Consider the following 26,412-nt stretch of genomic DNA (forward strand, 5'->3'; position numbering starts at 1 on the left):
CTTCCCACTCTTCACGGGGATGGCAAGGAGTTGGGAGGAGAAGAAGTCATGTATCACCCTGCCACCAGCTTGTGACAGCACATCCTCCAGTCTCAGCCCATCTCTGTCATATGCAGAGTAAATGGGTCTATTCCCCATGAGTTATCTGCTAGCCAGCAGCGTTATCCATCTGCTCATTAACACAATTAACGAAAAACAACTCCAACGAGCCTTCTGACTCCCAGCCTGGGGGCCTAACTACATAACACGGAAATGACTCTTTATTAAGTCTGATCAAAGGCTTATTGTTCGGTAGTTAGAAATCACGGTCTCTCCTCGCAGGCATGTGGCTCGTGAACAGCAGTCCGATGAGTTTTTGATTTGGCTCCAACCAAAACCTTCCTTGGATCCATCTCTTGCCCACTTACACAGGCCTCCATGGGGACAGCCGTGGGAGACTGCCATTTTTCTTTTGTTCTGGGCCTGTTGTCTGTAGCAAACAGCAAGCATGGAAGAGATACCTGTGGAAACAAGGCTAGGAGCCTAGACAGGATAAGGGCCTAGTGATTAACACCAGGCCAAGTGCTGGGGAAGGGCCGTGTGTGTGTGTGTGTGTGTAGTCCACCACTCCCTTGTTGAGGCCCTTATAGCAGGGGCCAACAGGAGAGAAAAGGAGGTCTAGGTCTAGCCTTAGAGACCACAGCTTGGGCAAGCATCTAAGACTGGCTCAGACCAGATGGTAGAGCAATAAAGAGGTTCAGCTGGGATGTTGTGATATTCTATAAATATTTATTGAGGACCTACTAAGTGCCAGCACCCTGTCAGACATGAAGGTCAGATGGTGAATTTAAAACCACAGTGCCCACTCTTAAAGTGATTCCAGGTCTCCCACCCAGTGTTGGAGAGGGCCCCTTCCTGGAGAGGTCAGTGAGGGGAGGGGCCCTTCCTGGAGGATGGGATGGAGTCAAGTCCAGGTCAAGTGTGCACCTGCTGAAGAGGACTCTGGGGTCAGGGCCCACCCGAGCCAGGAGCAGAAACATCTTTGTATTTTGAGACTCTCCAGAGATGTGCTGTACATCTGGAATTACAAATGGCCGGTCCAGCTGTGGCCACTGAGACCCATCTTTCTTCTTGTCCTCAGACTCTCATGTACTGGACATTGGCACCCAAGTATAAGAAGCCCTAGGAGAAAACAAAATAAAGAGAGTCCTCTAAGCTGGGCATTGTGATGCACACCAGCAGCTCTAGCACCCTAGAGACTGAGGCAGGAGGACCACGAATTTGAAGCCAGACCTTTTAAGAGAGAGAGAGGAGAAAGGAGGGGAGGATGGAGAGGGGGCAGGGACGGAAAGACAGACATACAGACATACAGACAGAGAATATGAATCCTCTTCTCCAGAAGATACCAGCGGTGAAGAACACAAGCTCTAGTAGAAGCAAGAGCGGAGTCAGTATCCATTTCTCGCCCTATCTATCTGTCATTCCCAAGCTGCAGTTGCCTGGCAGGCCCTCCTAATGTCCCTTGTATCACCTAAGTTTCATCTCCTTGGCAGAGGACATGAATTCGTGAGCTCCCAGGCTTCACTTTCTTACTGTTCTAAAGTTTTCATGATCTAGAGGGGTGACACTCCAGGCTGGCTTGGACTCTTTCCACAGTGATTCACCACTTTCTCTGGCAGTCAAAAGACAATTGCTAACCTCAAAATTCTAATGAACAGGATAATATATGAAAAATCTTACAATCACTTCCCAGGTGGCAGACGCTGGACAGAAAGCTTCCATATTTGGCCCCCGACTTCCATAAAAACTCTAGGATGCTTGGGCTGTACTCTGTGTACAGTGGAAAGACCCAGGGGCCAGCTGTGTGAATGGTCACCTAGCCTCATTCTGAGTAGTGATCACATGGATGCCCGCCACAGGCTACAGCATCTCCAAGGGGCTCCATACATCTGCCAGCCCTTTATCTCACCTTGGACATGCTGCTTAGAGAGAGAACTAAGACTCAGGATGCAGATGGACCACAGAATAGGTCATCACGACAGTAGTCAGGAGAGTGAAAAAGTATTGATGGAATCAAAACACTGTCCTCATGTCAGATGGGACTGGACTCAACTATCTATCCTTAGGCGGAAGAAGCTAGATACGAGTAGGAAGGAGTCCAAGGAGTGATCACACACACACACACACACACACACACACACGGTATACACATATGTATATAAAAACTATATTAATACTTTATATTAATACAGGATATATTATATTAACATACTGTATTATGTATACACATATACATGTAATATACATGTATGTGTATATATAAAGTAATATATATAATAAGGAAAAGAAACGAAACTTAATACTAGGAGCACAGCTGTCAGATATGAGGACATTGAAGAAAACCGCAGGTGTTTCCTGGTAGCTCTGCCTCCTGATGGTCAACCTCTGCAGTTAGGTTGCTCTCCCTATGTCAGAACCGGAGACCTCAAGGCATCTCCCAGACATACACATTACTAAAGGGTCTATAGCACATACCGACCCGAGATTATTCCATTATCATTTGCACTGCGGTTTGCCTCCCTTCTTTGTGAGGATCTTAGGAAAGAATGCTCTAAAAAGGAGATCTGGTCCACCATTATTTGGGAGGGAGAAAGGTGATTCTATGAATTATGTCACCTGTCTCATATTTAGGAAAACATTCAAGTCCACCACTGGCAGCCAGACACTTTGCGAAAGCCCACTCCAGTCTCTTTGGAGTGTTTATCTAGACATTTAAATTATATTTACATGTATGTATGCATGCATGTATCTATGAATATAGTACATGTGTATGTATGTGTGTGTGAGAGAGAGACAGATGAGAGAGACAAGCAGACAGAGAGAGAGAGACAAGCAGACAGACAGACAGACAGACAGACACACAGACACCTCTTAAGGCATGCCTGGAGATCAGATGACAACTTGTGGGGATTGATGGGAGTCAATTGTCTACTACCATGGGGGCTCTGGGGAACCAACTCAGGTCTTTAGGCCTGGGGGCAAATGCCTTCACCCCTGACACACACACACACACACACACACACTTGTGTGGGCGCGCACATGTGAGAGAGACCCCTGACCCATCTTGCCCCTGCTAAATAAACTTCTCTTTGAACTGTCTCTGTCTCTTCAATAAATTCAAACAGATCAGAACTGAGAGACCCTGTAACAATCTGAGATTACATACTGCCCATGTCTGAAACAAGCAAAAATAAAAAATTAAAATTAAAAAAAAAAATAAGAAAACCTCAGGGAAAGAAAAAACAAACCAAGCTAACCCTAGAGTCCTGGAGACAAGTCCAAAGCCCAGCTGTGCTTGTGGGTGGTAATGGCCTTTACACAATTTAAAAAGAGTGTATCGGTTATAGCACTTCTTCAGCATGGGGTGCTTTATGCTGCATTTGGGGTACAGCTCTTCCACTTAAGAATCGAGAAGCAAGGCCGGGCAAATTGGCGTATGCCTTTAATCTCAGCACTTGGGAGGCAGAGGCAGGCAGATTTCTGAGTTCGAGGCCAGCCTGGTCTACAGAGTAAGTTCCAGGACAGCCAGGACTACACAGAGAAACCCTGTCTCGAAAAACCTAAAAAAAAAAAAAAAAGAAAAAAAGAATGGAGAAGCAGACTGAGGCCGTTTTAGTAGAGTGTTTCCCAGCATGTGTGAAAGCAGAGCAGAGAAACAAACAAGCCCAGGGAATCTTTACAACTTACCAATGGCCTTTGGAACATGACCTGTTGGCAAGGCTAGGATTTTCAAAATGAGCCTTTTAAAGCCCCAGGCTGTGTCAAACACCTCCTACCCAATGGCGACAACATCTGTGTGTTTGCATATGTAATTAACGTATTTATTATGTCTGGCACCTATGAGGGGGCTGTAAGATTTGTCATACATTATCATGTTTATTAGAATTTTGAGATCAACCATGGCCATTTGACCATTAAAGACAGCGATGGATCCCTGTGGAAGAATTGAACATGGCCTGGTTCTCACCCCTTTAGCTAATGGAAACTCAAGAACATCAAGAAAGCGAAGCCCAGGAGCTCATGATTCTGTGTCCTTTGTCAAGGAGAGACAATTTAGGTGGTACAAAGGGTATTTATGAGGCTGCCAGGGAGCTGCAGCTTGTGTGTATCCGTGTGTGTGTGTGTGTGTGTGTGTGTGTGTGTGTATGTGTGTGCATGTCAGCCCAGGTACCCACGGAGCTGAGAGGTGTCAGATCCTCTCAAGCTGCAGGTACATTACAGGCAGCTGTCAACTACCCATTACGGGACCTGGAAGCAGTCTACGGTCCTCTGAAGGAGCAATACTTGCTCTCAGCCATTGGGTCATCTCCCACCAACCACCAACCCTGCCCCATCTTCCTGTTACTTGAAGGACATTCAGATGGCTTCCTGACATATTTTAATTACACTCTGTCCTCATGCGGCCTCGTGGCTGTAGGACTGAACTGGGACCATCCTCTGAGTTGTGGCTTACAGACCTGATGGGCTGCCCAGCTCCCACCCCTCCCACCTCCACAGCCCCACTGGACCCACTCACCTTGTGGATCTGGAAGTCGAGGTTGTGGAGCTGAATATGCCTTGGCAGAGGGAGGGGGAAGCCCCGGGCCAGCTCAGCTGTGGGTTGACAACATCATTGAGGACATGTGTTGATGACTGACAGTGACAGACAGATTTTTAACCAAAGGCTCAGTGCTCTATATTTGCTTGGTGGAGTGTGTTCCCACTCAGTGATGATCTAAGACTTGTGAGCTAGGTGTCATCACTATTCCCATTTTACAGATGTGGAAACGGAGGCACAGAGTGGCCAAGTAACTTGTCCTAGTTCCCAAAGCCAGAAAATGGCAGATTTGAACCCTAAATGTCTGAAAAGGCACCTAAGCAACTACTCGTGGTCTGATGGAGGAAGAGGCAGGTACTGAAGAGCATAAGAGTGTTATGAGGACTAGTGGGCGGCTCTTTGGCTTCTACCACCTGCTTCCTGTTGTAGCCTGTTGATCACATACCACAAAATGGGGCTTGGGTCTTACATTTTATTTTACTATGGAGTTGGGCAGTTAACTGGGAAATGTATATTCAAGGTGGCTACTTTGTCTTACTCTGACCTAATCCTGGTGGACACTTCTGAAAGTGTCTCCTGCCCCATGAGGAGTTTACTGTGCATCAAAGACTTGTCTGAATCCCACATCCCTGTGGAGCCCCGGAAAATCATGAAGTTGCTTTCAACATTCCATCCCATAGTGGCCATCAAAGCTCTGAGAAGTAACAGCTGAGGCTCACTCAGCTCTCAGGAGACCCTGGTTTCCAACTCCAGTGCAGACACTCTTTCCCCAGAAGTGGGATCAACTCCAGACCAGGACAGACCCAGAGCCATTCTTACCGTTGGCATCAGGGTAGAGGCTGTTGAGAAGGTAGTAGTTAAGGAATGCCTGGAACAGGTTCACCTGGGGGAGGAGAGAAGCGGGTCAGGTGACCATGCAGCCATTTTGTGCCCCAATAAGCAGTTTACCTTAGCCCCTGTGGTAATGGTAGAATTGACTACAAATCTTTACTCTTCTAATCCCAGCACTCAGGAGGCAGAGGCAGGTGGATCTCTGTGAGTTTAAGGCCAGCCTGGTCTACAAAATGAGTTCCAGGACAGCCAAGGCTACATAGTGAGATCTGGTTACAAAACAAAACAAAACCAACTACTAACTTTAATCTAATGAGAGCTAGCTTAAGGATTTTTTCCCCTAGAAAAATTAAACTACAGGAGATTTTGAGTTTTTTTTTTTTTTTTTTTTTTTTTTTTTTTTTTTTTTTTTACCAGTGGAAAGCACCTGTCTATTTGTAAACCCATCATGGGCTGAATTGGACTTGGGAGATGGGGAGAGACTGTTGATGTACAGGCCTGAGTACCTGGATCCAGCTCTACCTGAAGTGCCCACTCTTAGCTTTTTGTGGTGGTAATTGTCTTGTGTGCATGCAGGTGTGCGTGTGTGTTTGTATGGATAAATACATGTGTGGGGGTGTATGTGCACATGTGTATGTGTGTATATGCCTGCATGCAGGTGTGTGCACATGTGTATGTGTTTGTGCATATGCATGTGTGCCCATGTGTGCCTGTGTGTGTGTTTACATTATGAAGGACAGAGGTCAGCCACAGATGTTATGTCTCAGGAGCCATCCACCTTATTTTCTGAGACCTGGGGCTCACTGATAAGGCTAGGCTAGCTGGCCAGAGGGCTCCAGGGGTCCACCTGATCCCCCCCTAGCACTGGGATTACCATGCTTGGCTCTTTACTTGTGTGTTTGGGATTTGAACTCAGGTCTTCACACATGGTAGGCACTCTGACAACTGAGCCATCTCTTAAGCCTTACCTTTTTTTTTTAGTTATGAAATCCTGCGAACCTCACCTCTTTGCTGAAGACAATCTGCGGTGGGGGGGGGTCTTTTCATTGCAGCTAAAATAATTCTGCCCAATAGCCAACCTTATATTGAGATATAATTACCCCTCCACGCCATCTTGCATCCTTGAGAGGTCCTACTCTGGGCAGGGATCTGCTCTTCTCTGTTCCCATTCTTATTCTAGGTGCTATGGCAACTGCTTCAGAAACATCACCAATTAACTGGCATCTTAATCATGTCATGGTTAAGGACAATAACTCACATTGAACATGCCGACTTTGGATTCGATCAGTCTCACTTGTGCCCTGTAGTAAAGCAGAATCGTAGGATGAGCATCCTGCATCCCAGCAGAGGGAGGCTAAGTGGGTCCCCAGAGAGGAGGAGGCACAGGCACCAAAGGGGCAGGAGAAACAGAGATATAGCAAGGTTGGGAAGGCGAGTGGGGCCTGGGGAAGTGTCAAAGTGTTGTCTTTAGCTTTCTGGTAACCCAATGCATCTGAGATCTGAAATTCATAGACTAAAGAAAAGCACTGTTAGCCATTCAGACATTTGAAACTTGTGGGACAGGACAGCAAGAAGAAGTAAGCCAACCGGAGTACGTACTATTTCCATTTCCTTCCCAATACTATTTTCATTTCCTTCCCAAATGGCAAGCCCTCGACATTGAAAGGGATGTCACATCCCACCCATACCCCCAGTCAAGGAATCTAGATGGAGCCTGGCTGGGAGCCCACGCACAGCCCTCCCCCTGCTGTGAAGCCCATCCCATAGAGGATTCTTACTTGTCTGGATGCAGCATCCCGGTAACCTTGCTGTTGTTGAAGGTTAATGAGGCAAATACATTAGTGACCTGGAAGAGGCAGGAGACAGAAACAGGCTTTAATGATGGTGGTGCTGATGCTGGGGATGAGGGCAGGAAACCGCAGCCTCGGAAATTCGCCCTCTGGACTACAGCTTTCCACGGCATTCAGTGTGTTGATCAGTAAGTGACTGAACTCAGACATGATCAGGTATACTTGAAATCGCTGAGGGTCAGATAAGCTTTGGACAGTGTAGCAAGAGAAAAGACCTGGCATTTACAACCTTACTCAGCTCTCAGAGGTCATGGCCAGCCACCCTAGGACCCAGCTCAGCTCTAGTAATGATGATAATGAATTCTAGTTTACTTAAAAACAATTTGATATCATCAGTAATAATCTGAACGGCTGATACAGCGTCTCCGAGGAACTGCCCTTCAGAAGTTTGGCCTTGTTGAGTTTGAAGTCTAAAGCAAGACAGCAAATTCTTCATCCAGTGCACAGAATCTCTGAAATCTGTGCACATTAGCCAGGGGCCATTAAGAAAGAAAAACACTTTTAGTATTTAATTTAGAAGGGATTTAGCTCAGGGGAATGATTATGTGGGTGAAGGGACCTTAAGAAGGCCACATCATCATTTTCCTGCAGCCCCACTCCAGGGGGGCTTGGAGGGGGATGTGTAGAAGGTTACTCAGGACTTAGTGAAGGCAGGAGTCCAGCCAGTATTCTGACCATGCTGCCATTGGCTGATAAAGCTGGAAGTCAGAATGCAAGGGATTCTGGGGGATGTAGTCTTCAAGGGTCTGTTACAGGGCAGAGGCAATAGGACAAAGACTCTCCCACCACAGCCTTGACTTAGAGGGAAACAGGCACATTAAATAAACACATCTTCAAATAGCTGCACAAATGCCTAGGTAATAAACACCACGAGGAGAATTACTAGAGTGCTACAATCTTAAAAATGCAAATGGTAAGGCAGATTGGTGGTAAGAGGAGTCCAGAAAGCCCTCTCTAGGGTTGTCATTTATTGGTTGAGAGCTGAGGAGAGTGAGAAAAAAAGCCCTCCTGAAGATGAGGCTCTGAGCCTTACCACGCCAAGCCGGAAGACAGGTTCCCGGGCGGAGGTGGGCAGGATCACAAAGCCTTCAATCTCCAACTGTGGGGCCAAGGACAGATTCCCAGGACTGACATTCAGAATCGGGGCAGAGGCCACTGTTCCAAGGAGCTCCAATTTCATGTCGGGATACTTTCTGGTTATCTGGGAGTAGAATGTGGAGATTGATCATGTCAGAAGAAGGAAACAGGGCCACAGAGTCTAGAGCAGTGTTTTTCAACCTGTGGGTTGTGACCCCCTTGACAAACCTCTATCTCCAAAAATATTTATATTACAATTTATAACAGCAGTGATGCAGCCTCCCCTCCCCCAGCCTTAATGGTTGCATTAGAGTTCATTAGAGTTCATTAGAACCTTAATGGCTCATTAGAGTTATGAAGTAGCAACAAAAATAATTGTATGGTTGGGGGTCACTACAACATGAGCAACTGTACTGCAGGGCTGCAGCATTAAGAAGAAGATGCAGGGGCTAGAGAGATGGCTCAGAGGCTAAGGGTAATGGTTGTTCTTTCAGAGGTCCTGAGTTCAATTCCCAGCTACCATGTGGTAGCTCACAACCATCTATAATGTGATCTGATGTCCTTTTCTGGCACACAGGTATACATGCAGATACAGCATTCATATACATTAAATAAATAAATATTTGAACAACAAAAAGGAAATCCACTGCTCTAGAGGGGAAACATAAAGGGGACACTTTGGGGCTGGTAGTATTTCCCACAAAGCATGCAGTACCCTGTGCCTTCCTAATGGCAGAGGAGCATCTACCATGCAGACACCCCACCCCCACTTTTCCCAGCCAGTAGGGAGGGGAGACCCATAGCATCTGTGCTAGTTCTCAGAAAATGGACTTAACCAGATCTCAACACTGCAAGGGGGCTCGACATCTTATTTAATTATAGTGGCTATAGAATTCAATTCAAGACTGGGGAGGGCGGAGTTGGCGGAAGACTATCCTCTCATGAGCCTTTGGATCTATAACCACAGATCCATCTGTTATTGCCAGGGGAGTTTGGGAGCTGGAGGAGGTGGGATGCATGTCTGAGAGAACACAGTAGGTGGTGTCTTTGCTGGGTGAGGGCAAGAAGGTGGTAAGGCAGTCAGGAGCCAGGGGACAACAAGCCTGAGTGTGACCAAGGATGCCTCAGAACTAGCTGGGACAATCTGTGACTCTGAGGAGGCACAGAGCCTGACAGTGCAGGACTGGAACATTCAATTCCTTTCTGAAAGTTTAATTGGTTTATAAATTGATTTATTCTACTGTATGTCTACAAGTGTCTTGCTTGCACGTATCCATACACACCACATGTATGCCTGATGTCCACAGAGGTCAGACGAGGGCGTCACATCTCCTGGGATGGAGTTGTGGATGATTGTGAGCCACCATGTGGCTGGGAACTGAACCCATCTTCTGTTTAGAGCAACAAGTGCTCTCTGCTGAGCCATCTCTCTAGCCCAGACTTCTAAATTCTTTCTCAACATTTTATTTCCTCTCTGCACAGTACTCTAGCCTTTTGCAAGGTGTGGTTAGAAGAGCTGAGAGAGGAGAGCTATCCGGGGGACCAACTGAAGAAACATACACAAAGGTCTGGTGGTGACAGAACTAACGATGGTGTCACCAAAGGCTGCAAACAACCCATGTGTCCTTCTCTGGGGACTGTACCTGCACAAGGGCAGGTTGTCTTGCTGTGACCACAAAGGGAGAGGAAGCTACTCTTATAGTATGGAGGATTTTCCACAGATAGAGAGGAGGGAGCACAAAAGAACCAGTGTGTGCAGTGTGTGTGTGTGTATGCACACAGCCTCCTGTAGAGATTATAGAAGAGGAGGTGGTGTTGCGGGTGGGGGTGGGGACTGAAGAGACTGCTCAGTGATTAAGAGCATATTTGTTTCCTGCAGAGAACTTGGGTTCAATTCTCAATACGTGCATGGTGCCTCACGGTCTCTGGGATCTGACACTGTTGGGAAACTGGGGAGCCTTTCCATGCAAAGTGGGTGCCAGGGGTGAGGAGGGGCCGGGAGGCTTTCCCTCCATCACTGTTTATATCTTTGGAATTGTGAGATAAGAGAATTCTTTTTCCATTCAGAAAAATGTCAGCACTGGCTATAGTGGGGTATACATTTGTAGTTCTAAGCTCTGGATTGCAAGTTCAAGGCCAGCCTGGGCTACATAGGAGACCCTGTATTAGAAAACTGAGGGCTGAATTGTAATTCAGGAGTAGAGAACTTTTGTAGCATATGTGTACCCTGGGTTCCCACACTCTGCACTTCAAATATTGTAAGCGCCCCCTAAAGCAAACAGAGCATGCCTGGCTTCTGGCAAGCCCTCTCTGGTTTAGGTGGTATTAACTAGGGTGCCCTTCCCAGCATTCCTTGAGCTCCTTAACACCAAAACTAGGGAAACCTGAGGAAGACTTATTAGGGAAGTTTAGGCCCATGCTGCAAGCTTTGAAGGATGCCCCCCAAGTCTGCAGTTCCCAGGCCTTCCCGGAATCTCCTCACCAGCCTCTGACTCTGTCTGGGTCAAGCAGAGAGGGCCCCACAGATTCTAGAGAGAAACTGTGGCAAACTGGTGAGCTAATGTCGTATCCATGGAGGACGGAAGGGGCTTTACCTGGGGAGTGAAGGTACGGAAGGCCTTGGTGTTCAACCGGATGCCAGAGTCAGGTGGTAACTGCAGCAAGAAGATACAGGGTACTTAGGGAGGTTTTCGTTAGAACTCTGAAGGGAGTTGTGGAGATGGACAAGTTAGTCACTTCTCATTGCTGTAACAAAATACCTGACAAAAACAACTTGAAGAAAGGTTATTTTGGTTCACAGTTCAAAAATACAGTCCATCATAGCCAGAGCTTGAGGCAGCTGGTCACCCTGCGTCCATAGTCAGGAAGCAGAGAATGGAATTGGTCCTTGGCCCATTCCCATTCAGCCGGGACCTCAGCCAACAGAATGGTGCTGCCCACAAGTGGCTGGGCTCCCACTGCAGTTAACCTAATCTGGGAAATCCCACACAGAGATGTGCAGGGCTTTGTCTTCTTTAGTGACTCTAGATGCTGTGAGGTTGACAAGCAGCATGAGCCATGACATTGGAGGACAGTCAAGACTAGCTTCTTCCTATGGGTCCAGTTGCCTTGGCTACCGTGTCTCCTAGAGCGTGTGAATCTCCTGGGGATGGGGTGTAGCTGTGAACCTGTGAGCATCCTTCAGAGTTCTCCTGTTTGAGACAAGCTTCCAGCTCATCGGTGTGACTTTGGGCTGGGCTTTTTGTCCTTACTCCAGGGACCCATCGCATAGAGCGCCCTGTAAAGCAGGTGGGAGATAGGAGATGTTGTAGTGGAATGGGGGAGAAACCACCTCAAGGACAATGTTGCTCATCTGTCATCAGAGAGCCCCCACTCTTTGCCAGGGTGGTCACTCTGTCTTCCCACCATCTTGTCATTGATTACAGACCTCAACTCTTAAGAGGAGCTATAAAAGAAAGAACTTTTTGAACCCTAGAAAGCCTAAAAGAACCAAGGGGATTATAAAATGTGATTTACAGTGAAAGTCACTCTCCTGACTGCAAATTCCACTGGCATCCAGTACCTCAAGGTATGTCTGAGGAAGACATGTTCCTTTCTTTCATTGCAAATCACTAAATTAGGTACCCTTTTCACTTTGGCTTCAGGGCAGCTCCCAGACAGATTTGTGATTAAAAACAAAAAACAAAAACAAATCTCGTGTCTTCATAGTTGTCATTTACTTTGTCTGTTCTTTATTTCTTTTCTCTGTTGTGTGACTGTGCCCCATCTATTAATTTTTAAAATATTTAATATTTATTAATTAAAAAATTTAAAATTAATATGAGTGTTTTGTCTGTATGCACAGTTGCATACCAGAAGAAAACATTGCATCCCACAGGACTATGGTTTTAGATGGTTGTGAGCCACCATGTGGATGCTGGGACTTGAACTCAGAACCTCTGGAAGAGCAGCCAGTGCTCTTAACCACTGAGCCATCCCTCCAGCCCCCATTAAATTATTTTTAATAGACATGTAGGAATTCAGGACAAGAGAAAAATATGAGTTAGGGGCTAGGTCTAGACTAGAAGGTCAAACAGAGACACACAAACAAATTTGGCCTTGAGTTTTCTGGTGACCCAAGAAACGGATAGAAATTATGCTAAGATATTTTTCAGGTCTTGATATTTGCTTAGCTATAACTCACTATTCTAGTAGAAGTAAAACAGAATGCATGGGAGGATGAGCCATGCTGTCCCAGGAGCAAGGTGAAGCCCACATTCTTACCATGTCATCTGTGATGGAAAAGTTCAGGTACCCAGCCTGGTGATAAACCCGGCTGGCTATGTTGAAGGCATGATCTGAGATGGCAAAGTAGACCATTTGCTTACTGTCCTCAGGTAGGCTCATAGTCGGAGTGGGGGTAGCAACTGGAGAGCGGTGATTCCGATTAAAAATTTCACCCTGGAGAGAGAAATGGGGACAGTTGGACTGTTTAAAGTCTATCCCATGGCCAGCCATTGAACTCAGGAGATTCCTACCTGGTTGATGAGGGGCACGGACTTGGAAACACCATCCTAAACTAGTCCCTCTAATGGTGGACTCTTTGAGGTAAATTTGTGTCTCTTACTGCATAAGGGCTCTGGACGTGCTTGCTTTATGGAAACAACAGGGTGGGTGTTGGCCAGCTCCACCCAGCTCCCATACCCTCGAGGCCACATCAGGGTGGGCAAGGTGCCGGAGGCTGCGTTGGGAAGGGAAAGTGAGAGTTTTGAGGCTGAGGGTGATATAGACACTCTGTATGACTCCCACTGCTGGGAACACTATCTACTACTCTATAACTCTGGCCCCCCTGCGCAGCAAGAACCCCTAAAAATGAGGATAGACCTGAAGTTAGGGAGCAGGTGACCCCAGAATGGATACTGGCCTGTGTCCTGTGGCTAACTCCCACTCCTTTACCCTCACCTTAAACATGACATCCAGCACCTGGGCCTTCGCTTGGGGAGCCGCCACCAAACTGTAGTCAATGCCCAGGACGTTGTCGATCTCTGCTGTGACTGTGAGTTAGAACAGGAACAGAGTGAGGGGCAGAGGTGGAGCCAGGCGTGGCCCATAGCACGTAAAGAAGAGGGAGCGCTTACTGCTCCTCTAAAGAGCCTCCACCTGGGGGCTGGAGATGCTCAGAGGCAGGCCAGGTTGCTCACAACCACCTGTAACCAGTTCTGGGGTATCTGACTCCTCTAGGCTTTCAGGGCATCTGAATTCATGTGTACACACACACACACACACATACACACATACACATGCAAATATACACACACATCACACACACATACCATACACACATACACATACTACACACACACATCACACACAAACAATACACACATACACACACAAATAAACACACATCACACACACACACCTGCACACACACATACAAATACACACACATACTTACATATACAAATAGACACACATCATACACACAAACCATACACACATACACACACATATACAAATACACACACATATCACACACACCATACACACCTACACGCAGAAATACACATATACACACACACAATCACACACTTTAAAATAATAAAAATGAATCTTATAAAAACCCTCCACCCACGTGTCCCAGCCTCCAGGCTGTGCATCTCCAACGTGGGGACGAGGTAGAATTCTCCACTCCAGTGGTGGGTAAGCGCTGGTGAGGTGTGTGGCTCAGCCTCAGACATAAGCAGTTCCCAGAGCTGGGTGATCACAGCCAGCCAGAGGGACACATACAAAAGACCTCATGCTAAGCAAAATGACCAGAAAGTCCAGATGGTCCCTATGGGCCAGGTGGGAATATCCTTTCCACAGCCCTGGATGAGCAAATGTTCCATGTACAGTCAGATGTGCCATCCTCAGCCTCAGTTGAAGGGGTGTTAACAAGGGCCACCCAGGGGCCCAGGAGCCTCACTGTAGAATACTCAGACTCTTTGTCAAGTGCGAACTTCCCATATGCACCTTGGAACTTGGACTGGAAACATCACTCCTCAGATGTACTCTTGAATGTGGGCAAGGAGCAAAAGCAGGGCACTCCCTGCTTTTTTTTTTTTTTTTTTTTTTTTGTGGCCATAGCAAAAAAAAAAAAAAGCAAATTTTTGTCTATGGTAGTTTGAGTACGAATGGCCCCCCTAGGATTATGTATTCAAATGTTTAGCCACAGGGGAGTGACACTATTTGAAAGGATTAGAAGGATTAGGAGGTGTGGCCCTGTTGGGGGAAGTGTGTCACTGAGGGTGGGTGGGTAGAATTTGAGGTTTAAAAAACCCATGTCAGGCCCAGGCTCTCTCTCTGTTTACTGATCAGGATGTAGCCCTCAGCTGCTCCAGGACCCGCCTGCAAGCCACCATGCTCCCTGATCCTCTGAAACTGTATGCAGGCCCCCAATTAAATGCTTTCTTTTGGAAGAGTTGCCTTGAGGATGCCCTCAGTGGAATACTACACAACTGTTAAAATCGTGCAGCTGCCTCCAGTGCTCTGGAAACCTTTTGGCAGGATACAATGTGGAACATTTGAGCTTATGATGTCATTCATAGATCTATACTCTAATACTTGCAGCCACAGATCCTAGAATATTCACTGCAGTCCAGCCCAGGACAGTCTGTAACAGTAACTACCCAATGGGCCTTCAATAGCACACTGGAGATGGATGGAGGAATGGCTGTGTGCTGGCAGAACCTGGGAGAGCCTCAGAAGACAGTGAGATTCCACTGACGTGCAGTGCAGAGCTAACACCTGCTGAGGACTGTGACTGAAGGGGACCTTCTTGGTCTGGAGGCTGGCTATGTTTACGATGTCAGTTTTTCTCTCTATCAGCATATTTGGGTTAAAAGAAGGATGTGTTTTTGAAACAGTCTCATGTAGCCCAGGCTGACCTGTAGTTCACTATGTACTAAAGGCTAGCCTTGAGAATTCCTGGTCCTCCTGATTCTACCTCCCGAGTGCTGGGATTGCAGGAGTGAGATACCATGCTTAGCAATAAAAAGTCACTTGCTGACAGTCCTTCACCCGAGGCCCAGGCTGGCTCAGTTGACTATGTGCGGGACCTGGAACATTCACCCAACCAGGGTTGTGGAGGAGGGGACAGTCCAGTCCAGGGCATGCTTGGTTCAGGCTGCCAGACTTGTGCTTGCTTCCTTCATCCCCCTCCCTCCCCAACCTACTGACATAGAAGTTTCACTAAGTCATTCAAATGTAAAGATCAGAATGATGCCTATACTTTGTATCAACTGAGAGGTAAATATTCACAATTAGGCATGCACACACATACTCAGGCACCGGAGAACACATAGTTACGAGCTTATGTGTTGTTATGCTTCAACATGCAAAGAAATGATCTGAAACCATCCACCCAAGGTCAAGGGCACCTCGTGGTAGAAAAGCTAAAGAGAGAAGAGGATTTTAAACCGCTCCTTTCTACTCTTTGGTCTCTGAATATTTGATGGAGTTCGAATATCATTTTATGAAAAATGAAGAGAAATAGAGACCCCCAGGGGTGTGTGATGCCCTACCTGGCAGAGTCTGGAGATAAGGCTGCAGGTCAGAGGTCACAGACTTCTGGATCATCTCACAAACCTGAGAGGAATAGGAAGGGAAAGGCTGTGAGTCTGCACCTTTGGAAGCTCTTGGTGACATTTGCTCTGTCCTTAACTACCTAAAATGCTTAGCAGGTGTCAGGCACAGCCAAAGCACAAGTGATTTAAAAAAAAAAATCATATCAGCCCCGACATGGATTCCAACAGGGTCCGAGGAGACTGTTCAGAGCGAGCCCAAGGCTGGCCGTCTGCAAAGAGAAAAGGCTGGTGGGAGGGGTAGTCTGTGAACTGCCATTCTACAGGCTTCTTAGGGGAGGAAGCGGCAGGAGCTCTGAGCTGAACAGCTGGCCTGTTCTAAGTAGGCGTAGGGGTCCTACAGTCGCCCCCTGCTGGCTGTCGCTGGGTTGTGACAGCTGCTGCAGCCTCTGCCTCTGGAGTATTCCTAGCAAACCCAGTGGTCATGTCTATAAACCACTTACAGACAATTTACTGCTACCAGTGGAGCTGCGAGCTTCTTAAAAGCAGGAAATATATGTTTCCAAGCCTGTTTGCTGTCCTGGCTGCTCTGATCACTTGAGTTATTTATTATATAAACCAATGAAATACGACCAGGAAGAAATGTTTCCAAAACCAAACCAAACCAAAAGTGAAGACCCTGAAAGGCAAGGTGCTAACCATGTGGCCCCCTCCGGACAACAGAGAAGCCATGAGGACGAAGAGGGTCCTAAATATAGAGATGGGGGTCAGTGGGGTGGCTCAGTGGGTAAGGAAACTCGTGACCAATCCTGACATCCTAAGTTCGATACCTAGGGCTCACAGAGTGGAAGGACAGAATGACCCCTGCAAATTAGCCTCCGGCCTCTATGGGACACCATGACACGTGTGTCCTCCTCTCACAAATAATAAGTAAATAAATAAATGTGAACACTGGTCAACAGCATGGAACGATTTGCCAATGACGTCACCCTCAAGTCAGCTAGGTAAGTGGGGTTTGCAGCAAGCCGATTTCCCAGGTGAAAAAGCCAAGTCCCGTGTCCACCAGGGGGAGCCCATCTCAGAATACAGCTCCATGGCCCGTGTCAACTTATATTTGCTTCCACCCGAGTGCATACATAAATATTCTCTTTGTTTATGTGTGCACAGGAGTCCCTCAGGCTGGCCTCAAACTTGAAATCCTCCTGCCTCAGGACTCTGGTGCTGAGATTGCAGGTGTGTGCCACCATGCCCAGCCCTAAAGCTCTTTTTGATTTGTGAGTTACCACTGACTGCAGTGTACCCATGTATACAATGAAAGAGAGTGACACGGAAGCTTTGCCCTAGATCCGTGGTCGCAGGTGGCTTCTCAGAAACGGATAGACACATCTAATGCACACTTTAGGACCAACGGTTCTAGAATACTGTCAGTCGGGTGGTAGGCAGCGGGGAAGGCCATGAGGGCAGGGTAGCCAAGGGTAATGGCTCAGATTCTCTTTGCAGCTGAGAGAGAAGTCATCTGTGAGGTTCCATGGAGCAAAGGAAGGGGTGATAGCCTGGGAGATGTGGGGGTACAGCAGGGGAGACAATATCCCATCAAACCCCACAAATCCTGAGCCTGGGTACTCTATTCTTTCAGAGACCTAACTAGTTGAGGAGGGGAACATGGCGTCCTTGGTCCTGGATGCCTAGCAGGGCCTTCTGGAGGCATGGAAGCACAGTGCCTAAGGGGGCTGCAAGGAGAAGGAAGCCCTCGGCATTTAAATCCTGATCAGTACCCACTGGCCCTGCAACCTCTGCATCTCTGTGTTCTGTTTGCTCACAAGACCGGAGGCCAAGCACCTCTTATGTGTTGGCATGTCTTCCAGAGTATGCCTTCTTAGCCCTGAAGGTTCAGAAAGCGCATTCTACCCTAAGCAGGGAAGAGCCAATCCTGCAGCAGCCACAGATGGGAGCTTAGAGAAAGGAGATGTCTGAAAACTCAGAGAGAACAGGGGCCAAGCTAGATCTTCAACTCTTCCAAGGCACTCAGCTCCTCAAAGGTCCTGGGCACAAGGACCCCCACTGCTAGGAAAGTTCCCACCCTGCTCTAACCAGGCAGCACCGCTAACTTATTACACTTCTCTGAGTCTTTCCAGTCTTGCTTTCAAAGTCTGAGCTCGAGCCCAGTGTAGTGTTGATGTTTATAACCCCAGGAAGAGCTCGACCTTGAGGCCAACCTGGGCTACATAGTAGGAACCTGTCCCAAAACATGAAAATAATAAAATAATAATAAGCCAAGATTATTCAAAAAATAACAATAAAAATAAAAACTTTATTTTTAATGAGGTTTAGCTCATTATCCTGGCCAAAGCACAAGATTACACAACAGCAGCTGTTATTTGTAAATAAAAATAGTATATTCTGCATTAATTATATTAATTGAGCAAAACAATAATTATACTACTGTATTTTGTGATAATTATTGCAATGTATATTACTATATTGTTATTAATCATTACTAGGAGCAGCAGCAGGAAATATAACTCACTTTGGTAATATGTCATGGGTGCCTTGATATAAGACTGACAAATTCACACCAGAAAGTGCACAAAGCCAAACGGTGTGTGTGTGTGTGTTGTTACAGACACAGCTCCAGCGTTCAGCATTTTGCAACTGGGATTTGGGGGTGAAAGTGTGTTTACAGAAATTGAACATTTACATGGAATAAAAAGTCTTTGTTCTGGGGGACTTTTGGGATAGCATTGGAAATGTAATTGAGGAAAATATGTAATAAAAATATTAAAAATTAAAAAACAAAAACAAAAAAAAGTCTTTGTTCTAGTCAAAGTTTATAAGATGTTGAGATATAGGCTGGAGAGATAGATGACTCAGAGGTTAAGAGAACTGGCTGCTCTTCCAGAGGTCCTGAGTTCAATTTTTTGCAACCATGGGATGGCTCACAACCATCTGTAAAGGGATCTGATGCCCTCTTCTACATGCAGACAGAGCACTTGTATACATAAAATAAATAAATGCTATATAAAACCTGGAGATATCATATTAGTTTTTACACAGGAAAATATGACATGAGGTCACTGCCTCTATAGCCAGGACAGGGCCTCATGATTTTGCTCAGTTCCTGCCTGCCAGGTTCCTGCCAGGTCCCTGGAGGCACCTGGGCAATGACTTCTTTTTGGACTTGAGGAAGGAGGATGTACGGACATGGTAGGCAAGGCCAGCAGGAGAGGGGTGGTGTCTCTGCCCCTCTACACCCTGTTTCCCCTTGGCTTTGGTTTCTCCTGGCTGCTTTCAGCCTAACTGGGTGGAGTTGGATGACGTCTAGAGCCTTGGATGCGGCCCAGCTCCACCATATGTTGGCTCTATGGCCTAGGCAGGTGGTTTTCCTCTCTGAGCTGTGATCCCGTGTGTCTATGGACCCTGACAACTTGTCCAGAGACAGAGGCCTATGGAGCAATCTACTGGTCCCCGCTGGCCTTTCTTACCTTACTCTCCAGTACTTTCTGGAGCTTCGACTCGATCTGGTTGTGGAAGAGATTCAGCAGCCACCTAGGCAGGGGACACAGCACACAGTCAGCTGTCTGCCACTGGGTATAGGGACAGTGGGGATGGGGAAAGCCAGATGGAGAGATGACTCAGCAGTTAAGAGCACCCACTGCTCCTGCAGATGGACCCAGGCTTGGTTCTCAGCACCCACATCAGGTGGTTCACAAAACCAGTGCCCCAGCCCCCTGCCACTGTCAGTATGGCTGGCTCTATCATTCTTTCTGCCAGATCTGCTAAGGTCAGGGGATTTGGGGTTGGAACTAGAGTCTTGTTTTTTAACCAGGGAATGGAGACAGGGAGTGAATTAACCGGGGGGCTTGAACTTAAGCCACAAGTCCCTCCAGTATCCAAAGCTTCCTCCCCTGACAAGGTTTCCTTAGTCTGTTGATTTGTTGAAATGGCACCTCAGCTTTGTCTGTCCCAATAGGGTCCTCAAAGGATGGTCTTGTTTCCGTGGGGGCCACTAAGCATGCTATCCAATCCTGGACACTTACCAGAGCCCACCAAGGACTATACCCAGGGAGTCCCCAAGGTGACTCACCCCACATTTCCTGATATGTGCACATCCAAATCACAAATGCGGCTGCTGCACCCAGAGGCAGAGACTGTGGGCCGCCCTGAGGGATCCATGCCCAGGAGGAGGTCCACTGAAATGGTGACACCTTTGACATCCAGGTCAAGGGAGCCATGAAGTTTCCTGGAGGAGGTCAGAGGCCCAGTTAATCATTGCAGCTAGGATCGGAAACCATTGGGGCATGCAGAGGAAGCCGGATTCTTACTCAAAACAAGCAGGTGCAAGCAAAGATTTACAGGTTAATCCCAATTTAAAAAAAGATTTAATCATACATAAACCAGACTTAATCACAAAGAAAAGAGCCAGCAGATCAACTTGGGGATTGTCAGAGGTACTTCTAGAAAGATCTGGACTCTTCAACGTCAGGAAGGAAGTGGTTGGTAAACTGCAAACTGGAGAAGAAAATTTCATAATATACACAGTGAAAAGAACCACTTTCCAAGACAGTGCAAGTAACTCCTTAACATATGAGCAGATCCAGGGGCTCATTCTTTAATCTGCACAATGAATGAATTAATAAGGAAGGGAGAAATCAACGGGAAGGAACTCAAGCCCTGAGCAGCTCTAGTAGGAAACGTGGAAAATGAACTTAACAATGCCAGTTTGGAGACGGTGAGATAGCTCAGCGGGTAAGAGCGCTGACTGCTTTATCAAAGGTCCTGAGTTCAAATCCCAACAACCACATGGTGGTTCACAACCACCCTCAATGAGATCTGACACCCTAGTCTGGTGTGTCTGAAGACAGCTACAGTGTACTTAATTATAATAATAAATAAATCTTTGGGCTAGAGCAAGCAGGGACTGAGTAGCGGGGCAATCAGAGCAAGCAGAGGTCCTAAAAATTTAATTCCTAACAATCACATGAAGGCTCAGAGACTGTACTCATATACATAAAATAAAATAAATCTTTAAAAAAAAATGAGGCGGGCGTGGTGGCGCATGCCTTTAATCCCAGCACTCAAGAGGCAGAGGCAGGCAGATTTCTGAGTTCGAGGCCAGCCTGGTCTACAAAGTGAGTTTCAGGACAGCCAGGGCTACACAGAGAAACCCTGTCTCAAAAAACCAAAACCAACCAACCAAACAATAAACAAACAAATAAGTAAAAAAAGCAATTTTGAAAGATAATAGAACAGAACTTCATATGCTCATGAAGAAAGGTTAAGGGCGGATTGGAGACAAAGGATGGAGGAAGGGGTGTGGTCCAGTATCCCTGATGAAATAGAGAGTGCACACAGTTGCCACACACACATGCACTTTCAACAGACGCTGGTGTGAGTTACACAGGCCACTTACAAACGCCTAGTGACCCCACTGAAACAACAGAGAGGGAGGCAAAACTAATTTTTGCAGATTTATTTTTATTTATGTGTTTGTGTGTTTGAGTGCCCATGGAAACCAGAAGAGGGCACCGGATCCCCTGGAGCTGGAGTTACAGTGAGCTGTGAGCTGCCTGACTCGAAACCAGGAACAGAACTCAGGTCCCCTGCGAGAGCAGCCATGTTCTTAACTGCTGAGCTCACGCCCCAACTGCCCAAATAAGTGTAGTAGTGGATGCTGCCACTTCAGTGTGTAGACGGCAGTGCCTCGTGTAAGAATTAGTAAGATTTGTGCCTCCTCCACTTTCACACCAAATCTGTAAACCTAGCCATTTCACACTTCTGGTGGGGCTCTGTTCATACCAGGTGCTTTGCAAAAACACGAGGCTGGACACTGCCATGTGGGACTCTGCAGGTCTCAGGAGCAGATGTGACCAGACCACCAGGCTAAGACTGGCCAGCTCTTCTGCCCTGGGCTGAACTGTGCCCCCAAGTGCACGTGTTAGAGCCACGCCCCCGTACCTCTTGGGAGTGAATTCACATGGAGACAGCCCCTTTGGAGAGATTAATAGAGGCACGGAGGGCGGGCCCTCATAGGACAGTGGTTCTCAACTGTCTTAATGCTGTGACTCTTTAATACAGTTCCTCATGGTATAACAACCCCCAGCCATAAAATTATTTTCATAATTGTAATTTTGCTATTTTATTACGAATCGTTATGTACATATCTGTGTTTCCCAATGGTCTTAGGTGGCCCTTGTGAAAGGGTCATTTACTGCCCCAAAGGGGTCACAACCCACAGGTTGAAAACCACAGTCATAGGCGGTCAAGATACAAGAAAGGAGAGACCAGAGCGGTCAAGAGCTCACATGGAAGTGTGGCAAGCACAAGCCATGTTCAGGCTGAGGAGAGAGGCCTGCTGCCTCCTTCACCTTCACCTTCTGACCTCTACAGCCCTTAAGTCACCCATGTGTGTTTCTTCATGGGGCTACCTCATCTATGGGCTGGAATGCTAACGGCTCCGAATAGCCCATGATGCAGGGCAGAGGAAGGAGGGTGAACAGGCTAAGCTAGGGTCACTGATGAGTGTCTCTCAGTCCTGCTCCATGAGCTCTACCTGTTCCTAAGCTTACAGCTCTTGGTCAGGGCCTCTCTCTGAGGGAGAGCACAAATGGACACTTCCCAAGGACAGCTCTACCTCATGGGAGTCCCAACCTTAGGATCTAGATCTGTGTGGGAACAGGCCAACGTGGTCTCATTAAGTTTACTCAGAGCCCTCAGGGAAGCAGGCCTGTCCCCTTAGAAGATGTGGAATCTAGAGAGAAAGAAACTCGGGACTTGGACTCCGGTCCCCACTGTGGCCTGGGTTACACCTGTCTGTCCATCATGTGGTCTTTCTGATGACCCAGGAAGAAGGAACAAAGGCCAAAGTCATGGGCCCAAGGGTAGATGGAACTTAACTTACAGGAAGGATTTGCGCACCTTCCATTTGCCTCGGACGCCGATGGAAGAATCAGAGATGGCGAGACTCAGGCCCTGGCCTGGGAGCAGCTTCAGGGAGGAGCCACGCAGCTCACAGTTCTGAATCTCCAGGCTGTAGGGAGAGAGGAGGGAGGCATCAGGCTGGTGCCCGGACACAGCTTCCCCGGAACCACGCTTCCTGTCACTGCCTTGTCTGGCATAGCACCAGGCTCCCTGACTTTCAGAGTTTTTCCCAACCCTGGCAGGCCTCAGACAACCCTCCTCACATCGCTTGGGACCCTGCAGCAGGCTGGTGCTGGGCTCACCCCCTTTTCACAATAGGGGACTGCACTCTGAGAAAGGGGCTCAGTGGCTTGCAGGATTGGGCCCTGTGATCCTCAGTGGCCTGTGACAGTATCCTGGGGAGGGCCCACAGGCATACTGTGTCAGATGGCAACTCTGGGCTTCTCATGCCTAGGAAGGGGGCCAGATTTAAGAAAGCCTGCAATAGCCCTCAGAGGAGACTGGGAGGACCCAGGGCTGCCCATAGGAAACCACCAGGTCCCAACCTTGAAAACTCAGCTTAGGTGCTCCCTCCTCTGGGAAGCCTTCCCTGATTGCTCCATCCACAAAAGGCAGTGGTAGTGTTTAGGACACTTCATTTTGAGTTCTAAGCCTATCTTCCCTTCCAGGTCACTCAAAGTAGCCAGATCCTGAATTAACACCCTGAGGGAGAGGGCAGCATCAGTTCCATTATACAGATGAGGAAACTGAGACTCAGGCCACACACTCAGGAGGCATTCACACTGCTGTGTGTTGAATGCAGGGATCCAGCTCCCCCTGAGAAAGCCTGTCTGAAGCCCCCTCCCCCACCACTGCCTGACCCAAGAGGTTTCCAGGACCTGCTCCTGGGCTTTGTCCCCTCTCCAGTCACCTATGAAACTCGTACTGCCCACGGCCCACGGCCTTGATCTTGAAGTCCCCACTGAAGTCCGGTAGTGTGATCTTGTACAGCTCTCTCTGCAGAGTCAACAGCCCCTCCTTGGCCGCTGCAGACAAGGAAAAACTGGGGTCAGCCTGGCCACCACGCCTCTTGCCCTGTGCTCCAAATTCTTCAGTTGCTCCCATCATCCCTGGCTAGAGAAGCTTTCTGCCAGCACAGGCTGCAGAGCCCACTCACGCCAGGCAGCACAGAAGGCAGGAGGCACACATCGCCTCATGCAGGGTTGTCAGGGGGTGGGCCCATTTTACAGGCGAGAACAGAGAGGCCTTTACCAACTACATGCCCAGAAAAGGCGTGCTGAGTGCCTGGGTGTGGCCCTCTTTTTTGTCCTCCTTAGTCCTAGGTCTGTGTAGACAACACTGTAGAATTTCAGGGCTAGAGTCCCGCCTGTGGCAGTTTTCTAACCGCGTGGCTTTGAACAAGTTCCCAGGCATCACTTTCTCATGGGCGTTATGGAGCCCGGAGAGCCCGGCCTGTTGAGCAGAAAAGGCACTCGCAGCTCGTGGCTGGCATACAGTAGGTGTTCGGTTAATGCCCAGAACAACAAAGGAGGGTTAATGTTACTAAAAGTGTGGAAAGAACCACACAACCAGCACTGGGTGCCCACACTTGGCACATGTGCCAGGGAACGGGGCAGAAGACAAATGACCCTGACTTGGGGTTCCCAAACAAATGCTGTTAGTGGCCCCGCTCTGTGTCCTGACAGGAGTCTGCACCCAGCCGGGCAGTGCACACAGGTCACTAGTGACATCCATTTTCACCCTTTTCAATGAGACCTCTTCTTTAGGGTGTATATGGCAGGATCCCTCCAACGGAACGACAGCCTTTGTCCCTGGCTAGTTCTTATTGCCCGTTCTACTTTGCCTCCCCCTGGAAGCCCTCCCTGATTTTCTCTTCTGTCCATAGCCTGTTTTAGATCCCACTATCCCTACTCAACTGAAGGAGTGTTATGACCTCCATTAGATAAGGCAATGGAGGCTCTATCGAAGTGATAGGTCTGGGCTGTACAAACATCCCAGCTCCCTCACCCCTTGGACACGATAATTCTGTGTCACTCTCAGTATCTTGTTAAATACCTTTTCTCAGTTTGTCAAGTTGGATCAAGCCTGGTGTTGCAGAAATGGAACCCAGGCTACTTTAGGAGGGTGAGGCAGGAGAATCACAAGTTCAAGACCTGCCCGACCTATAGAGTGAGTTCAAAGGTAGCCTAGGTAAGTTAGGGAGTTGCTGTCCAAAATTCAAAAACAAAAAAGAGAAGGTGCAGCTGCAGCCATAGCTCTGTGATGGAGTACCTGCCTAGCATGTGCAATTCCCAGGACGGCAATACATGAACATTTAAAAAGGAAGGGAGAAAAGAAGGAAGGAAGGAAGGAAGGAAGGAAGGAAGGAAGGAGGGAGGGAAGTTGGGAGTGACATGCATAAAGGTACCTAAGGAGTGCTCACCTTGAAGCAATCACTGATCAATAAGTTTTAATGTTTGGTAAGTCACATGGCCACCACTCAGATGCCAAGGGGGCACATCCCATCCCTGCCCATAGCCTTGCTTGGCCCTCCCAGTCTCTAACTGCCTTCACTTAGGATTTGTGGTTTTAGGTGATGGTTTCAAGTTCCACCAAGACTCTTCCAAAGGACTGGTTCCAGCTGCTGTGTGGGGTTGTTTACCTCGGCTGTCTACCGTCTCTTCCCAGCCTATCTGCCCACTGCTAGCTGCTTTCTCTGTTACCTCCTGCTTCAGCTGCTGGACCCCAAACCTTCCTCCCAGCCCTCAAAATACAAGCTATGGGCTGAGGTCACACATCTGGAGAGTGACCAGCCAGAATGGCAGCTATTGCCACATACCCCGTATAGCAGACTCCCTACCAGAGAGACAATGCCCTCCATATCCAGGCTGTGCCTGGTGTCCCGCCTCCTTGGCCAGCCTATATTATGGCTTCTTACCGTAGGCCAGGCCCTTGTCGGTGATCCTGGCCACCACACCGGGGTTGACACCGCCAGTTCCCGGTATGGACAGGAGCAGCAGCCCCAGCAATGTAGAGAGCAGAGGTCCAGTCCCAGCCTTCATCCTGGATGCTCCGTGGGGGAGTGAGGACTGTGACAGAGTAGGCTGGCTCTGGTGTCCTTAACTAGTCAAGGCCCAGGGCTAGGGGGCGGTTCTTGAGGGAGGGCGGGCACCTGGAAGCGGGAAAGAGAGGCCCACGGACTGGAACCCTCTTGCGACACCACAGGGGTGGGGGAGGGGGGGTCATTGTTGTGACCACTGCACAGGTTAGGAGGGCAGGCCTGGTGCCAAGGGGATAAGCCACGCCCATTCTCCCCTGCATGGAGGAGGGGGAAACCCCACACTCTCTGGAGGTTCTGCCTTGCCTCTGCCAATCTTCTTGACTCTCTGCTAGGAAGGCCTGGTGTCACAGAAAGGAATTTGAGGTTTACTCAGGGTCACAGCCCAGCCCATGAAAGCAGGAAGGGAAAGTAGGATTGTCTTCCCCTGATCTCCGTTCTTTTAACCTTTTAAATAGGCACTTCTCCTCCCAACCTTGCAATGGGATAGCTGTCTGAACAGCAGGTTGGCATATCTTTCCAGCACCACGCCAAACCAAACACCACCCGAAAGCTCTCAGAACAGCCTGGTGCCCCATG

The 26,412-nt window shown here is 48.1% G+C and overlaps 1 protein-coding gene and 1 long non-coding RNA gene across 2 annotated transcripts in view; both read right to left on the reverse strand.

The window, feature by feature from the left end:
- The window catches only part of LOC147005743 (uncharacterized), a 152,885-nt gene that overhangs the window by 62,387 nt on the left and 64,086 nt on the right, over positions 1-26,412 (reverse strand). The gene's annotated exons all lie outside the window — the stretch shown is intronic.
- LOC110284494 (lipopolysaccharide-binding protein) lies at positions 239-25,907 on the reverse strand. Its single transcript, XM_021150248.2, has 15 exons — positions 25,714-25,907; positions 23,707-23,821; positions 22,777-22,905; positions 19,963-20,118; positions 19,361-19,424; positions 15,879-15,942; positions 13,276-13,367; positions 12,598-12,774; positions 10,929-10,988; positions 8,291-8,458; positions 7,186-7,253; positions 6,666-6,708; positions 5,396-5,459; positions 4,556-4,632; positions 239-1,161 (listed from the first exon to the last, which is right to left on the reverse strand). The coding sequence occupies exons 1-15, from the start codon at positions 25,835-25,837 to the stop codon at positions 1,117-1,119; spliced, it is 1,446 nt and encodes a 481-aa protein (XP_021005907.1). The 5' UTR covers positions 25,838-25,907; the 3' UTR covers positions 239-1,116.

The sequence above is a fragment of the Mus caroli genome, unplaced genomic scaffold (genome assembly GCF_978045245.1).
Source record: "Mus caroli unplaced genomic scaffold, Mus_caroli_1 scaffold_2, whole genome shotgun sequence".
Lineage (NCBI taxonomy): Eukaryota > Metazoa > Chordata > Mammalia > Rodentia > Muridae > Mus > Mus caroli.

What these genes read in the sequence shown, in the direction of transcription:
- LOC110284494 (XM_021150248.2), bottom strand. Translation starts at nt 25,837, where the DNA reads ATGAAGGCTGGGACTGGACCTCTGCTCTCTACATTGCTGGGGCTGCTG. An exon ending in AAGGTGCGCAAATCCTTCCT is followed by an intron (nt 20,119 to 22,776) that starts GTAAGTTAAGTT and finishes GACCTCCTCCAG; the next exon opens with GAAACTTCATGGCTCCCTTG. An exon ending in TCCGTACCTTCACTCCCCAG is followed by an intron (nt 8,459 to 10,928) that starts GTAAAGCCCCTT and finishes TTCTACTCCCAG; the next exon opens with ATAACCAGAAAGTATCCCGA.